General features: G+C 42.4%; 1 protein-coding gene and 1 pseudogene across 2 annotated transcripts; one reads left to right on the forward strand and one right to left on the reverse strand.

The window, feature by feature from the left end:
• Nucleotides 1-2381: 2381 nt before the first annotated feature.
• Nucleotides 2382-4418, reverse strand: LOC308566247 (elongation factor 1-alpha 1 pseudogene; annotated as a pseudogene). Its single transcript has 3 exons — nt 4368-4418; nt 2835-3824; nt 2382-2767 (listed from the first exon to the last, which is right to left on the reverse strand). The product of its transcript is annotated as an elongation factor 1-alpha 1 pseudogene (transcript).
• Nucleotides 4419-4485: 67 nt separating this feature from the next.
• Nucleotides 4486-14548, forward strand: PCYOX1 (prenylcysteine oxidase 1). The gene is made up of 6 exons (XM_081157263.1): nt 4486-4691; nt 5763-5969; nt 6970-7144; nt 12418-12629; nt 12966-13118; nt 13714-14548. The coding sequence occupies exons 1-6, from the start codon at nt 4580-4582 to the stop codon at nt 14370-14372; spliced, it is 1518 nt and encodes a 505-aa protein (XP_081013389.1). The 5' UTR covers nt 4486-4579; the 3' UTR covers nt 14373-14548.
• Nucleotides 14549-16505: the final 1957 nt, after the last annotated feature.

A 16505-nucleotide genomic window follows, 5' to 3' on the forward strand; every position in this document is an offset into this window, starting at 1 on the left:
TTTCAGTAGCAGTATTATTTTAAAGAGCAAGAGTGCAGAATAAGACAGCCTTCGATCCACCTCCCACTTCTCCCACTTTGCAAGTCTTTTTTACACCGTCTCTTTACTGTGTCCTCTCAGTAAACTCTTTCCCAAGGTTTCAGTAGCAGAAATGAAATTTTCCAAATATGACACTTGTGTTAAGGTGATTTACATCATCAGTTCTAATCAGCCAACAGAAATTTATTGAGGGCCTAGTAGGCTTAATATACTTAGCTGTTGTGGGCATAATGTAATTTGAAAATGGGAAAGCAAAAGACACACATAGTTTAGTTCTTTCTAATTTCTAGATAAAGTGCAAAAGAGGACTTAATCTTCATATTTTCATGTTCATGAGTAGAAGTGTTTATTTCTTGTACAACTTACATCTTGTTCCATTAACACTTCCACTCCCCCTTTCTTACTCTGCTCCGTTGGCCTCCTTGATGTTCCTTAAACACACCAGACATTCTTCTTGCCTGGAAAGCTCTTTCCCCAGATATCTGCCTGGTCCCCTCCCCTCACTTCCTCCAAGCTTTGCTCAAATGCCATCCTACTCAATGAGGCCTACCCTGATCATCGTATTTAAAATTGCAACCCATTCCTACCCCTCATACCCCACTCTATATATTATATAATTTACTTATTTATTCTAATTATCATCTGTCTCCCTTCACTAGAATGTCAGCTTCCTTAAAATAAATATTTTTAAAAATCTGTTTTGTTCACTGATTTTTCTCATTCACCTAGAACATTTCCTGCCATTTAGAAGGAACTCAATAAATATTTGTCCAATGAATGAATGCTTTTGGCACTGAATTTTCTACTTTCTTTCTCCAAGTTCAACCTTTCTTTCTTTTCAGTATTACTTATTTTTCCTAGAATCTGGATACAATTAACTGTAGCAAGACAATGCTCAATACTATTTAAGCCTCATTTTCGATTCTTTAAACTACCTCAGTATTTGTAAATGTGAATTCACATTCCAGTAAAACTGGAAAACTAAAATTGACACACCAACAAATTTACTCAATATTGATGTAACTACAAAATTTTATATGTAACGTGTGGACTTTAATATAACAGAATTTGGCCTTTACAAACTAGTTTACACATAAACGAAGTTATTCTTTGCTTATTTGTCCTAACCTATTTAGTGTTGCACCAACAGACTCCCTCCCACAGCTTTTACTGTATAAACAGATTCCTCCCCTTACAAGAAAGTGAAAAAAAAAAACAAAGTTCCCATCCAGAAAAAAAAACCGTTAATAGAATTATCCAATTCTAAAGTACCAGCAGATATAACACCAGAAATAGGTTATGGGCACTGATTTTTCTCATTCACCTAGAACATTTCCTGCCACTTAGAAGGAACTCAACTATTTGTCCAATGAATGAATGCTTTTTGCACTCAATTTTCTACTTCCTTTCTCCTAAGTAGCATAATAGAAAGTTACAGTGTTGACCAAAAGAACACACAGGTTCAAGGCTGTGGGTTTGATCAACCAATGAATGCAAAAATAAGTGGAACAACGAATCAATGTTTTTCTCTCTCCCCTTCTCTCTCTCTCTCTCTCTCTCTCTCTCTCTCTCTCTCAAATCAAATAAAGAGAGAGAGAAAGAGAGAGAGAGGAAGAACACACAAGTTTCTCATTGTTTTAATGGGTCTCAAAATTTTGTGACAGTCCTGGCCTGTGTGGCTCAGTTGGTTGGGGGTCCTCTGTGCACAGAAAGCTTTCCGGTTTGATTCCTGGTCAGGGTACATGCCCAGGTTGCAGGCTCTATCTCTGGTAGGGGGTGTGCAAGAGGCAGTTGATTGATGTTTTGCTCTCACATTATGTTTTTCTCTCTCTCTCCCTCTCCCTCCCTAAAAAAAATAAAATAAAAATAAGAATTCTGCGACAGATTTTTGGTGAAGTTGTTTCCACTGAAAAGTAATGATTTTAGCCTGGCTGGGCATGGCTCAGCGTTTGAACGTTGACCTAGGATCCAGGAGATTGAGGTTCGATTCCCGGTTGGGGCACATGCCCGGTCTGCGGGCTTGATCCCCAATGACTCCCCCATCATTGATTTTTCTGTCTGTCTCTCTTCTCTCCCTCTCCTTTCCTCTTTCTGAAGTCAATAAAGATATATTTTTAAAAAGTACTGATTTTAAAAACTAATAAATTAAAAACTGCCACACACACACAAACACCCCCCCCAATGGCCCACAAAACATTCTCCTTTCCTTGTGAAGGGTTTACAATGCATTGTAGTCATTAACCAGTCTTTTACTATTAAACTTAAATGGCCAATTAAGACAAACAGTTCTGAGATCACTCTTCCACCACTAAAACTGGGGTGGCAGATATTGGGGATAATATTCATTTAGGCTTCTGAGCTTTCTGGGCAGGCTTGGTGACTTTGCCAGCTCCAGCTGCCTTCTTGTTCAGTGCTTTGATGACACCAACAGCAACTGTCTGTCTCATGTCACCAACAGCAAAACGGCCTAGAGGAGGATAGTCAGAGAAGCTCTCAGCACACATGGGTTTGCCAGGAACCATATTGATGTTGGTAGCATCACCCGATTTCAAAACCTTTGGGCCATCACCCAGCTTTTTCCCAGAATCACCATGGATCTTCTTCAGCTCTGCAAATTTGCAAGCGATATAAACTGTGTGACAGTCCAGCACAGGCGCATATGCAGCACTAATTTGGCCTGGATGGTTCAGGATAATCACCTGCTGCTTCCATTGGTGAGTCATTTTTGCTGATCAATGGGAAAGGAAAAGACTCATAACATCGTCATGCTTAACAGGTAGATTTTGACAAGTTATGAGTCATCCATATTGCCATGACGAAGTTCTTTGACCAACATGTTCTTGACATTGAAGCCCACGTTATCCCCAGGAAGAGCTTCACTCAAAGCTTCATGGTACATTTCAACATTTACTTCAGTTGTAACGTTGGCTGGAGCAGAGGTGATCACTATGCTGGGTTTGAGGACACCAGTCCTCCAGTCGGCCCATGGGGACAGTACCAATACCACCAATTTTGTAGACATCCTGGCGGGGCAGACTCGGGGGCTTGTCAGTTGGGTGAGCTGGTGGCAGGATGCACTCCACAGCTGCAAGCATTGTGGTCCCACTGGCATTGCCATCTTTACGGGTGACTTTCCATCCCTTGAATCAGGGCACATTAGCACTTGGCTCCAGCATGTTGTCGCCATTCCAACCAGAAATTGGCACAAATGCTACTGTATCAGGGTTGTAGCCAAATTTGTTAATGTAATTTAACAATTTCCTCATATTTTTGCAGGCTATAGGGCATTTTGTTACCACCAACAATCAGTTGTTTCGCACCCACTGTTTAAGCCAGAAGGGCATGCTCATGGGTCTGCCCATTCTTGGTGATACCTGCTTCAAATATATCAACACCAGCAGCAACAATCAGGACAGCACAGTCAGGCCGAGATGTGCCCGTAACCATTTTTTGATAAAGTCTCTGTGTCCTAGGGCATCAGTGATGGTCACAGAATACTTGCTGGTCTCAAATTTCCACAGGGAGATATCAATGGGGATACTATGCTCACGTTCAACTTTCAGTTTATCTAAGACCCAGGCGTACTTGAAGGAGCCCTTCCCCATCTCAGCAGCCTCATTCTCAAAATTTTCCATGGTTCTTTTGTCCATCCCACCACAGTTGTAAATCAGATGGCCAGTAGTGGTAGACTTGTCAGAATCCACCTGTTCAATCATGACGATGTTGTTATGAGTCTTTTCCCATTTTGGCTTTGATTTAGTGGTGGTTTTCACCACCCTAGTGTTCTGGTGGCAAACCCATTGTGAAAAAGCTTCAACCTTTATTTTATTAAACTTATTTTCCTTCTACCTAGACTGTTCATCTTCATATACTGATTTTTATTTTCTTTTTGGGTGGCTGGGGTATTTTAGTTACAGAAACGGGATCGCATAATACCTATCACTCAGCCACCCTTTTTCTCACCGAACAAACTAGGGCAATAGTTACAGGTCCTACATTTTTTGAACGCCTGCGTAATGTCCTTGGGATGTATGGTTACACTACTTTTTCAGTCCCTTCACCTTGTACCAGCCTATCCCAGGTCGCCCTCATTTTTCCTTTCAGGTAACATCGTTGCCCATTCATCTCTTACCCAACAAGCCCCGGGAACATAGTGATCGCTCAGTAAGTATTCGGAGCTCCCCTGGTCTGTTTTGGACAGGGATTCGCTGTGTGCATTGTTTGAGAGGGAGCGATCAATGGCACAGAAGAGGACCCTAGTGAAGGAATAAGGTGTTTCATCCAAACAGATGGGGAGGAAGGATTGCTGGGTGAGCTTCCTCGGGTACCTTTGGCGTCTCCCTGAAGAAGGGTAGGCTTTTCGGAGCTCCTGGAGGCATAGGTGGAATTGGGGCGTCAGGGACAGAAGCCGGCAAGGGGCGGACCCGCGCAGGGCTCCGAGGGGCGGGGCGGCGGAGCACGCGGGGCGCGCGGACGTGCAGCCGCGGGCTGCAGCTCAGTCGGGCGCGCCGGGGCTCCCGAGTGCTGCGTGTTGGGAGACATGAGTCGCGCTGCCGGGGAGCTCCTCTCTTCGCTTCTGGGGCTGTGGCTGCTGCTGTGCAGCTGGGTGTGTCCCGGGAGCACCGAACTGCAGGCCCCGCCAGATAAGATCGGTAGGCGACACCGGGGCGGCGCGGCAGGAGGCGCGGGAGTGCGCCCTGCGCCGGGCGGCCGCCGCCGAGCGCCCCAGGCCCGGCGTCCGCGACGCCCGCCAGGCCGCGGGGGCCAAGCCCGGGCGCAGGCTGCGATCTTCCCTGTTCGCGGCTGTGTCGCTTTCGGCGCCCGAGAGCCCGTGCCTTCCCCGGTGTGAAATGTGCCCACTTGAGGAACGGACCGTTGAAGGGGGACCCAGGCGGGCGGGCAAGCGGCTCCCGAGCGTCCCCGCAGCCGCTGGCTCGGAAGCCGCTGGGAGGGGGAGCCCGAGCGCCCTCTCGCCGCCTGCCCTTGCGGCTCCTTCGGGAGGACTGTTTTCTGGTTTGTCTTGGAGCCACGGGTCTCTTACGTGCTGCAGATGACAGGCACGCGAGGGCTCAGTACAGCGGGCGGCGAAAACGAGCTGACCCCGTCCGCTCCCCTTGCGGGGCGCGACCCGCCTCTGCGCCCGCTCCGCCGCGGTGGGCCCGCCCGCGCCCCGAGGCCCCTGCTTGCAAAGCTGAGATAATCCGCGCGCTCTCTAGCTTCAGTCGTTTGGTTTTTTTTTTTTTTGCTGTTTGTTTTGCTTTGTTTCTTATTCCCTTTAAAACTGTTCTTTGGGATGATTTACCTGCCTTAATGAAACAGCAAATCTAGGCAAAAATGGCGGCCACTTTGTTTAAAATGCGTGCTGGAAAGACCCACCTCCTCTGTTCCCACGAGTTGGGCACAAAGAAGGTTGTGCATGCCCATTGGTGCCTCCCGAAAAAACTGTGAGAATGTTTGGGCATCTGGGAAAAAAATAAAAAATAAAAAAATCGAATGTCAATTTGTAAGTTAATTGACTGCCGCTTTTGTCTGGGGGCAGTGCTTCTGTCCAGATTCAGAGTTCTGCCTTCACTGCAACTGTCACTGGCCTTCCCCTCTCCGGGCTTCCCTAAATTGTTGGTAATAAATAGCCTTCAGTAACATCTGTTATTGCTTAATGGCCTTTCAAACAAAACCCACAGAACTGGTCAGAGGGAAAGAAACTTCCTTTTTTCACCCCATAGCGATAATTGGAGCTGGAATTGGTGGCACTTCAGCAGCCTATTATCTTCGCCAGAAATTTGGGAAAGATGTGAAGATTGACCTGTTTGAAAGAGGAAAGGTGGGGGGCCGACTGGCCACCATTACTCTTCAGGGGCAGGAATATGAAGCTGGAGGTTCTGTCATCCATCCTTTAAATCTGCACATGAAGCGTTTTGTCAAGGACCTGGGTATGTAATTTGGTCTTAGAGCTATGGAGCTTTCTGTGTGACCATCCATGAATATGTTTATCACATAGGGAACTGAAACTTTTCCACCTTGTTAATTGTCTTTTACAGACAAGGCAGTGAAACTAGTTTCCTCACTTTCCTTCTAGCAGTTGGCACTGCCTTAGTTAGGAGGCACTCTCCTGTAATGGGACACCAGTATCAGCATCTTAAGTTATCTGGAATTACAACCAAGAGGTTGAGGGGGTGGGGATGGTTGCTGTTGTCCGTTCTTCAACCTGTGGGTTTCTGTTGAATCAAAGAATCAAGTTAGCGGAAACCTAGTGTGCTCATTTTATAGCTGGGAAAATGAGGCCCAGATGCTTAAAGTGTCAGGCTTAAAGTCACTCACAGCTGTGGGTACAGACATGTGCTTAGAAGCTGGGATGCCTGGTTGACTACTTCCCTACCAGCAGAGGAGCTGGACTGGTTATGAGGGAGATCAGGCAGGCCTCTGCAGGCCCTTCTCTCAAGGAATATTGGGTAATATTGGCCTCCTCCCAGTATTTGAAATATCCAGTTATGTAAAAGAGTATTTGCAGAGGACTAGGATACCTCCTTTGGGTGCTTCCTGAGCCTCTTTTTTCCCCCACTAGGGCAAGTATATGCCAGCAGCAATTTATGCTGCAAAGATTCATATCTGACATTTCTGTTTTTAAGTTGAATTCAGTTGGTAGTCTGGCTTTTTCTTTTGACTTTTTAGTCTCTTCGGACTAAAAATAGCCAGTCTAATTTTGATATATCTGCATGACCCATCTTTTAGAGAATTTGCTTTTGAACAGTGTAGTGAGTGTATAGTGTATTGTATCACTATTCTAAAGATAGAGCTCCTTTGATATATCTCCTGAGAACTGGGGGAAGCCCAGAATTCACTTCAGAGAGTGTCCCGCAATAGCTTCAGATTACCTTTCATTTGATCAACATAGAAACTACTGACTTGGCTACCCTTTCTCTGTTTTTGCAGGTCTGTCTACTCTTCAGAGTTCTGGTGGCCTAATAGGGGTCTCTAATGGAGAGACTCTGGTATTTGAGGAGAGCAGCTGGTTTATAATGAACATAATTAAACTAATTTGGCAGTATGGATTTCAGCCCCTTCGAATGCACATGTGGTTAGAGGATATATTGGACAAGTTTATGAGGTAATTTTTTTCCCTTCCCATTTAACCTAATGATCATTAAGAACTATGGTTTCTTGGAACAGTTCTCTACCTAACTGCAAGGCCTATTTGTTAGGCAAAATGTTTTAAATAAAATATGCAGACCATTTATTCACTTGAAAATTGAAAGGGTAGTTTATTTTTGCTTTTGAAAATGTATTTCACAAATGCTTGCTTAGTGTTGCTAGACACTCTTAAATGCTCTACAAATATTAACTTCTTGAATTCTCATAACAGCTCTCTAGGTAGGTACTATTTATTAGCTTCTTTTTACAGATGTGAAAGGTGGAGGCATGGAGAAGTTTCAAGTGTGCAAGTATATCCACCTATTAGTGGCAGATCCAGAATTCCTACCCCGGCAGGCTGACTCTAGTCCTCACTCTTAATCCTTGCGCTGTGCTGGTGTTATGTATCAGATGAATGGGGTCATGTGTGCAAGAGCTTGTAGAAAGGATCAGAAAAATGAGCTTTAATTGTGACATGATGTTTTAGTGAGCCAGCAGCATCCAGAGGTAGGGTATCAGTTCTGTGTCACTGGGGAGTGACAGTACAGGTACCTCTTTTTCTTTATGTTTTTTATGTTTTTCTGTATTTTCAAAATTGTCTCTGTGTATGAAAATACATTGTTTTGGTAATTAGGAAAAATAACAAAATAACCAGTTTAATTTTGAAAAAATGCAACCTATTTTTTCAAGGCTGTTGGCATGTGCTAATTTTTATGCTTGTTTACTTTTTTTAAAAAAAATTATTGATTGGTTTTAGAGAGAGACAGGAAAGGGGGCAGAGAGAGAAAGAGATAAATAGATGGACAGATCAATTCGTTGTTCCACTTATGCATTCATTGGCTGCTTCTTGTGTATGCCTTGACCAGGTGTGGGAATCGTCCAGGCAACCTGAGGTCCTGTCAGCTGTGCTCGGACCGGTAACTTAGAGGCTTAAAATTAAATTTTGTTCTGAAAAAATACAGCTTTTTTATTGTGAAACCACAACCTTGGCATATGGGGATGATGCTCTAACCAACTGAGCTACTGGCCAGGGCTGGTTTACTATTTTAGTGTTACAACGTAATGAAATAATTAAAAAGGTAAAACTTAAATGTCATATGTGCCTGTTATGTGCCAGGCACTGTTCTAGGTCCAGAGGATGTACAACCTAGAACATGCCCTGCCCTCAAAGAATATACATTCTAGTAGAGCGAAAAGCAATAAACCAATTACTAATAAAATATATAGAGGCACAGGAACCTGGGGCTGCAGGCCACCTGAGGGAGGTGGGAGGGTGGATGAGGGGATGGGGCGTATCGCTGCAGTTGGTCCCAGGGCTCACCACTGGAGAGTTGTGCCAGGCAGTGTGCAGGCCCGCAGAGGCAAAGCAGCCGCAGCTGAGAGGAGATGGGCCACACGCTGGGGTTGGCTCCCATGGCAGAGGCGCTGTGAGCCAGCAGGCCCTGTGGCTCAACCGGGTGCAGGCAGGAGCCGTGGTGTGGGAATCGTCCAGGCAACCTGAGGTCCTGTCAGCTGTGCTCGGACTGGTAACTTAGAGGCTTAAAATTAAATTTTGTTCTGAAAAAATACAGCTTTTTTATTTGAGACAAACCACTTTGAAGACTGAGACCATGGGGTTTTATATTTGAGGGTAAAGGCAATCTTTGCGAAAGTCTGTATTTTATACAGCTAAAATGTGAATCCTGAGACTGAATCTCTAAAGAGCCTGTACAAAGGACTAGATGTTGATGAAGCATTAACACCCAGTCAGCTTGAAGAGTCTCAAATGGACCCTGCAACTGAAAAATCAAGGTGGCAGTCCACTATGGGAAATAGAGGAAAATGGATTAATACAAGAGTGCTGTGATAATATACAACCAAGACAGGGTTCTTTTAACATGGATTTCATGAAATGAATGAAGACAACAGGTTTCTTACCCAACACAAATGGACAGTGGATTTGACTTTCTAGATTTTTTTGTATCATTAAAATAAATCCATTTTTGACATTTGGGGATGAAAGATGGCACATTAACAGAGATGACAGTTTGTATGCCTGGAAATTTTTTCAGTTTGATTTGTATGAATATGACCTTGTGGAGTGTTAACTTTAACGCTTAAAAAAAAAAAAAAAAAAAATATATATATATATATATATATATATATATATATAATTTGTGTAGAGACAGGCAGTCACTTTTTAAAGAAGGTAGGTGGCATGCTGCTACATGCTCAGGAAAATGGCATCATTTGTAGTGCCACTTGTATGTATCATTTTTTCTTTTTTAAATTTATTGATTTTAGAGAGGAAGGGTGGGAGAGAGAGATACTGATTTGTTGCTCCACCTATTCATGCATTCACTAGTTGATTCTTTTTTTCTTTTAAAATATATATTTTTATTTTTTAAAATATGTTTTTATTGATTTCAGAGAGAGGAAGGAAGAGGAAGAGAGAGATAGAAATGTCATTGATGAGTCATCGATCAGCTACCTCCTGCATGACCCCTACTGGGGGATCAAGCCTGCAGCATGGGCATGTGCCCTGACTGAGTATTAAACCATGATCTGCTGGTTCATGGGTTGACGCTCAACCACTGAGCCACGCTGGCTGGGCAAATTTTTATTAATTTGAGAGAGACAGAGAGACTGAGAGAGAGAAACATTGATTTGTTGTTCCACTCATTTATGTATTCGTTGGTTGATTATTGTATGTGACCTGACTGGGAATCGAACCGGCAACAACCTTTCAGTGCACAGGACAATGAACTAAGCCACACTGGCCAGGGGCCTAATCTTCCTGTTTTATTTACTTTCCTCCTTAATACTTATCATCCTCTAAATTATGTAATTTACTCACATTTATTTAGTTTTTTATTACCATTTCCCCAACTAGAACACAAGCTCTATCAGGGCAGGGTTTTTTTTCCCCTATGTTGTGTTGAGCTCTGCATCTTTGACATCTAGAACACTGAAGTTGATGCTCCATAAATATTTGTTGACTGAATAAGTGAATGAATAAATAAGTGCAAAGAGGTATACAAATGTAGCTTGAGAAGAAAAAATGCTGTATAAGCAATTTGATTAGCAGAAACTGCTAGTTACTCACATGTCTAACTTTTTAGTAAATATGTATTCTAATGCAAGTAGTACTGTAAAACAGTTACAATGCTCAGTGTTTATATGGTGTATGCAGGCTCATGTCACCCTCTAGGAGGCCTTTACTTAGGAGGCTTGCTTGAGTGGGGTTGGGGCTCAGGTGGGAGAAGGTGGGGAATAATTTTTTATAACATCATATGTAAGTTATTTTTGTCATGCTGTTAGCCAGTGGTCACTCTGTACATTAGCCACTCTTCATTTTATGAGATACTCAGTCTATTATTTTTCTAAAGAACTGAGTTCCATCTTTTCCCAATTTCCTAGGACCTAGAAGCCAAATGAAGTGGTTAGAAGGAGTTACTTTAGTTTCTCAGTTTTGGCACTTATATTATTTTTTCCCACAAAATACTTTGTACACTACACTGGTAGACAGTAGGTAATGTTAAAATGGATATGACATTGTCGCCTGCTCTAAAAATTTAGTTTATTTTGGAGAAGAAGGTTGATGTAAAACTCTCTTCCCTTGATCACTGATAGAGATCTTTCTTTGACACTTATTTCTTCCTTTTTTCTATATACTTTTTATGCATGTAACTTATTACCTGTTCCTAACTGTAAGCTTCTTGAGGCAAAGGAACCATGTCTTTCTCATTTTTGTATCACTTGCTATCTGAAAAATTATGTATTGAATTATGTTTGAACTAATTTATGTGGACATTCTTTTAAGTCCATAAAGTTCAGAGAAATGTCAGGTGGCATTTTCCAAAAATTATATCATACAGTGTAGTATCTAGGTGCTGAATGAGTGGCATGAGCAGCATGGGTGCTAAGTTTTATGGGACTTTTGGAGACATCACTGTAGACTGAGAAGTTGGGCAAAGTTTTGCAGAGGAGGTGTGATTCAAGCTCTGAAGGAAGTGTAGCTGTTCTGTGTTTAGGAATGGGAAGTGTATTCCAGTGGAAGGGAAGAGGCAGTACAGTGTTGGGGAGTAATATGCAGAGCATATTTAGAGACCAGTGAATGGGTCAGGTGTGCTCAAGTGGAGGGCGTGAGTGTGTGTGTCTGTGGGGGGATGAGGGCAGAGGGGGCAAGTTGTGCTTGAGCCTTCTACTTGCCATAAGATTTTTCTTATTTTAAAAAAAAATTTTAAATTGATTTTTAGAGGGAGAGGGAGAGAGAGAGAAACATTAGTGTGAGACTGAAATATCTATTGGCTGCCTCCTGCATGCCTCTTGCTGGGGTTGAGCCCACAACTCAGGGCAAGTGCCCTGACCAGAAATGGAACCAGCAACCTTTCAGTGCACAGGACGGCGACCAACCAACTGACCACACTGGCCAGGGCTCAACAAGTTCTTTTAGTACTTCTACTTTGTTTCTTTATCTGCACTTAGAGCAAAGGAATTAGGGTTGATGAGTTTTGCTCTAAAATCTATGATTTAAGGAAAAAAAAGTCAGGACTTTATTTAGTAAGCAGTAGTAGGCAAGATGTTTTTGAATAAGTGGGTAGATTACAAAATAAAAAAGGTATTTTAGGGCTTGTGGGAGATTTATTGAAAGAAACTAGAAGCAGGTAGATCAGTTACTCATTTTAATAGTTTGAAAATAAATCCTGACTTAAAATCAGGAAAATGAGAATGAAGTAAAGAGAGAGACATTGGAAAGATTGATAAGGTTTCCTTCTTGGGTGGGAGAAGCAGAAAGGAGAAGTGAAAAAGTTTCAGTTTGAAACTGAGTGAACTGAGGATGACATGTTGGATGTTAGGTGTGTCCTGTTGTTTTTGTTTGGGGTGGGGAGTGGGTGGAGAGCATCTAGCCTGGTGAAAAGATAAAGTTACAATTTTAGACAAGTCTGAGTGTTACTGGAAGTTAAAAAGATGAATGAGAACAGGCATACCCACTTCTGTAAAGGTGTTCCCAGTGACCAAATCAATGCAGAAGAGTATATACAAAGGACAATGGACTTCCAGAGGAGGCAGCGGGAGAGGGAGGGCTAAGAGCCTCTGGGATACCTGGGTAAGATGGTGGCTGAGGTGCATCTCACATGTTAAGTAGGAACTCATCAGAGAGACATCTGAAAGTCAGTTTGAGTCTTACGATGCCATTTCCCGTCTTTAAGCATCCCCTTACCCCTGTCTTGTTTGGTGTTTAATGGCCATTTTTCTTTTTTTCAAAAGGATCTACCGCTACCAGTCTCATGACTATGCCTTCAGTAGTGTAGAAAACTTACTACATTCTCTAGGAGGGGACGACTTCCTTGGAATGCTTAACCGAACATTTCTTGAAACCTTGCAGAAAGCAGGCTTCTCTGAGAAATTCCTCCATGAAATGATTGCTCCCATCCATAGGCTTAATTACGGCCAAAGCACAGGCATCAATGGCTTTGTAGGTAAGCCAAGGCTTGGAACAGTTACAGAATTGGTTCACAGAGGGGCATACCTGATATTATGGTGACTCCTGACCTAAGCCATGCATTGGAGAAGACTTCCTTTCTCTGGGAAACCTCAGACATTGTTGGCAAAGTTGTGTAAATGTAGATGTGCATTTTTATGGGGAGAGAGTCCTTAGAATGGTTCTCAGCTGGGTGAAATTTTGTCTCCAGGGCAAAATTTGGCAATGTGTGGAGACATTTGGAGCAGAACTCACCTAACTGGGAAGGGAGAGTGGGTGGAGGGCTTCTTACACAGTTAAAATTAAAGTACATTTTTTTCCCTACTGCTGACAGGGGCAGTTTCACTATCTGGTGCTGATTCTGGCCTTTGGGCAGTAGAAGGTGGCAATAAACTTGTTTGCTCAAGGCTCCTTCAAGCTTCCAAAAGCAACCTTATACCTGGCTCAGTAATGTACATAGAGGAGAAAACAGGGACCAAGCAGACAGGTGAGCTTGAATTTTTATTTTACTGTTCCCGATTTCCCCTGTAGAAAATAATTGCTCAAGGAAAAAAACCTTTCTTCCTCTGTTTCTCATTCAGCTCCAAATGATGGAGTTTTAAATTGTATGTGTTGTGCCACGTGGAAATATTCCCAGATGTACTCAAGTACAGTTGCATGACTCCTTGGATTTAAAAAATGTCATTCTTAAAAGTAAAAATTCCTTATTTTGTACTTATTGACAAGGTATTATTTTTATTCTAAGTAGGAAGTTGGCCTCAGTTTGAGACAGTTATCTAATGGGTAAAGTTTTTTTTGTTGTTGTTGTTTTTTAGAGAGAGAAATGTCGATTTGTTGTTCCACTTATTTATGCATTCACTAGTTGATTCTTGTATGTGTTCTGACCGGGGATAGAAACTGCAGCCTTGGTGTATAGAGACGATGCTCTAACCAACTGAGCTACCTGGCCAGGGCTTAAAGGATACAGTCTTTAATTCCTTAGGATTATAAACTATTAAGAAGGTATAGAATTATTTTTAGGAGGTATAAAATATAGTATGTTAGAAACACTAAAGAAATGTATGCTTACTTATTTCTTCTAGGAAACCCCACAAAGATGTATGAAGTGGTCTACCAAACTGGATCTGAGACCCGTTCAGACTTTTATGACATCGTCCTGGTGGCCACTCCATTGAATCGAAAAATGTCCAATATAACTTTTCTCAACTTTGATCCTCCAATTGAGGAATTTCATCAATACTACCAACATATAGTGGCAACTTTTATTAAGGGGAAGTTGAATTCAACTACTTTTAGCTCTAGAGCCTTAGGTGAATTTGATCTCAGTACAATCTTAACCACTGATAATTCAGATTTGTTTATTAACAGCATTGGGATTGTGTCCTCTGTAAGAGAAAATAATAAGCCTCAACCATCAACAGATGGAGCTTTTGTTTGGAAGACCTTTTCCCCGGAAGTTCTTACTAAAGAGCAAATATTAAAGCTCTTTTTGTCCTATGATGATTCTGTGAAGCAGCAATGGTATGCATATCCTATCTATAAGCCTCCAGAGAAATGCCCCTCCATCATACTCCGTGATCGACTCTATTACCTCAATGGCATAGAGTGTGCAGCAAGTGCCATGGAAATGAGTGCCATTGCAGCCCACAATGCCGCTCTCCTTGCCTATCACCGCTGGAATGGGCACACACATATGATTGATCAAGAGGACTTGTATGAGAAACTGAAAACTGAACTATGAGATAACACTTTCATTTTCCCCCTTCTTCTGGTTCCAAATGGAATATCACTGGCAAAAACAAGACTCGAGCAGAGATGATTTTGAATCAGATAGTTTGCCATTATTGTTTAACAAGAGTAATTCCAGTGAGTCATGAGAAAATACAAGGGTCTAAGTGTGAAGGTGTAACTATTGCATTTATGCTATCTCCACATTTTTTTTGTGTGTGTGTGTGTGTGTGTGTGTGAGTGTGAGTGTGAGATTCTGAGAGTATGTTTATTAAAGCTGAGGATAGTGAAACAGAGGAAGGACTTGGGGTAAAAGAAGCAGCAGGAGAGAGCCTAGATGGTGGTCTGCTTTGGTTCCCTAGAAATGTTATAGGAAAGAAGTGAGCCAAGGCGGGGCTGCTGTTAGCTCACTGAAAAGTCAGAGAAAGGGGGCTTTGGAGACAAGTTAAGGGGGTTACCCCTGGACAAACTGCTGCCCCATTGCTCCCCTGATTGCAAGTCTTATGGGGACCCTTAGAGTTTAAGGGAGAAAAGTAAAGATGCAAGCCTAAGAGGGAAGAAAGGCATGGGTGTACTCTGGAGAGAGCCTGTTCCAAAATTTCTTAACTCTTCTTTTAATATCCATCAACAGTGTTTTCCAAACTTGTCTGATCGTAAGAATTATCTGGAACTTGTTAAACGTAGTATTCCCTAGCTCCTCTGGAGATTCTGATTCAATAGATCTAGAGGTAAGGCCCTGAATTTTGAACAAAACTTTAGAGCATTTTAAGCTGAATACTTGAGGAAGAACTTAAAGACACACCTTTTAGTTGGGGACTAGTTCATGGGAGCTGGTATCTTATGCCTGGCTGCAGTAATTTATACCGTTTTCAAAGTAAATGTACCCATGATGGAAGCCTTGAAGTTTAGAATGTTCTTTTGATTGCTTCTGTCTTTTCAGGGGTGAAATTCAGAAGCCTGAGTAGTATAACCTTAAGATGTCACACAAAAATCTCCAGTAAAAAGAAAAGCAAATATAGGCTACTGATTGAAGAAATTGGCATTCTATTATCAAAACTTCAGCTATGGAGCTTTTATTTATTTATATATTTAAAAAATATTTTTACTGATTATTTATAGAGAGAGGAAGGGAGAGTGAGAGAAACATCCATCAGCTGCCTCTTGCACGCCCCCTACTGGAGATCAAAGTTTGCAACCCGGGCATGTGCCCTGACCAGGAATCAAAGTGGTGACCGTTCGGTGCATCAGATGCTCAACCAACCGAGCCATAAAGGCCAGGGCTCACCTGTGGAGCTTTTCAAAATAGGGATAGGCCGGCATAGCTCAGCGGTTGAGCATCCACCTGTGGTCTAGGAGATTGTGATTCGATTCCTGGTCGGCACATGCCTGGGCTGCGGGCTTGATACCCAGTAGGGGACCTGCAGGATCAGTGACTCTCTCATCATTGATGTTTCTGTCTCTCTCTCCCTCTCCCTTTCTCTCTCAAATCAATAATATATATTAAAAAATATATATATATAGGGATAGACCTCCCCACCCCCCACTCTCACCACCCCAAATCAGAGATTCTGATTTAATGGATTGAGGATAGGACCTCACCATTGTAGCTTTTAAAAGTTCCTGATGTGCATCCTGTGTTGAGAATCACTGATTTCGGCGTCTAAAATGTCTCCAAAGGGTTTGTAGTGCCTTAAAAGTCCCAAGAAATCCAATCCATTTTCAAAGCAGATTCATTTTGTGAAGAATGATTTCTCAATGAGAAAGTATTGACAGTGTAACAACAGAGGCAACCTAGATTATTCCAGGGCAGTTGACATGAGGATATTCAGCATGACACCATACTTGATCAAATCCAGCATATGTTCAAACTTTAATGTTAAATATTTATTTTGTGCTTTTTGTTGTTGTTGTTAATCCTCACCAGAGGATATTCTTTCCACTGATTTTTAGAGAGGGTGGGAGGGAGGGAGGTGGGGAGAAACATTGATGTGGGACACATCTACCGGTTGCCTCCTGAACTTAGATCCTGTAACCCAGGTACATAACCTTGACTGGGAATTGAACCTGAGACCCCTTGGTCTTTGGGCCGATGCTCTAACCACTAAGCCAAACTGGCCAAGGCTGTTCAAACTTCTTAAGCTACTGT

This window comes from Miniopterus schreibersii (genome assembly GCF_964146895.1).
Source record: "Miniopterus schreibersii genome assembly, chromosome: 13".
In the NCBI taxonomy this organism is placed as follows: Eukaryota; Metazoa; Chordata; class Mammalia; order Chiroptera; family Miniopteridae; genus Miniopterus; species Miniopterus schreibersii.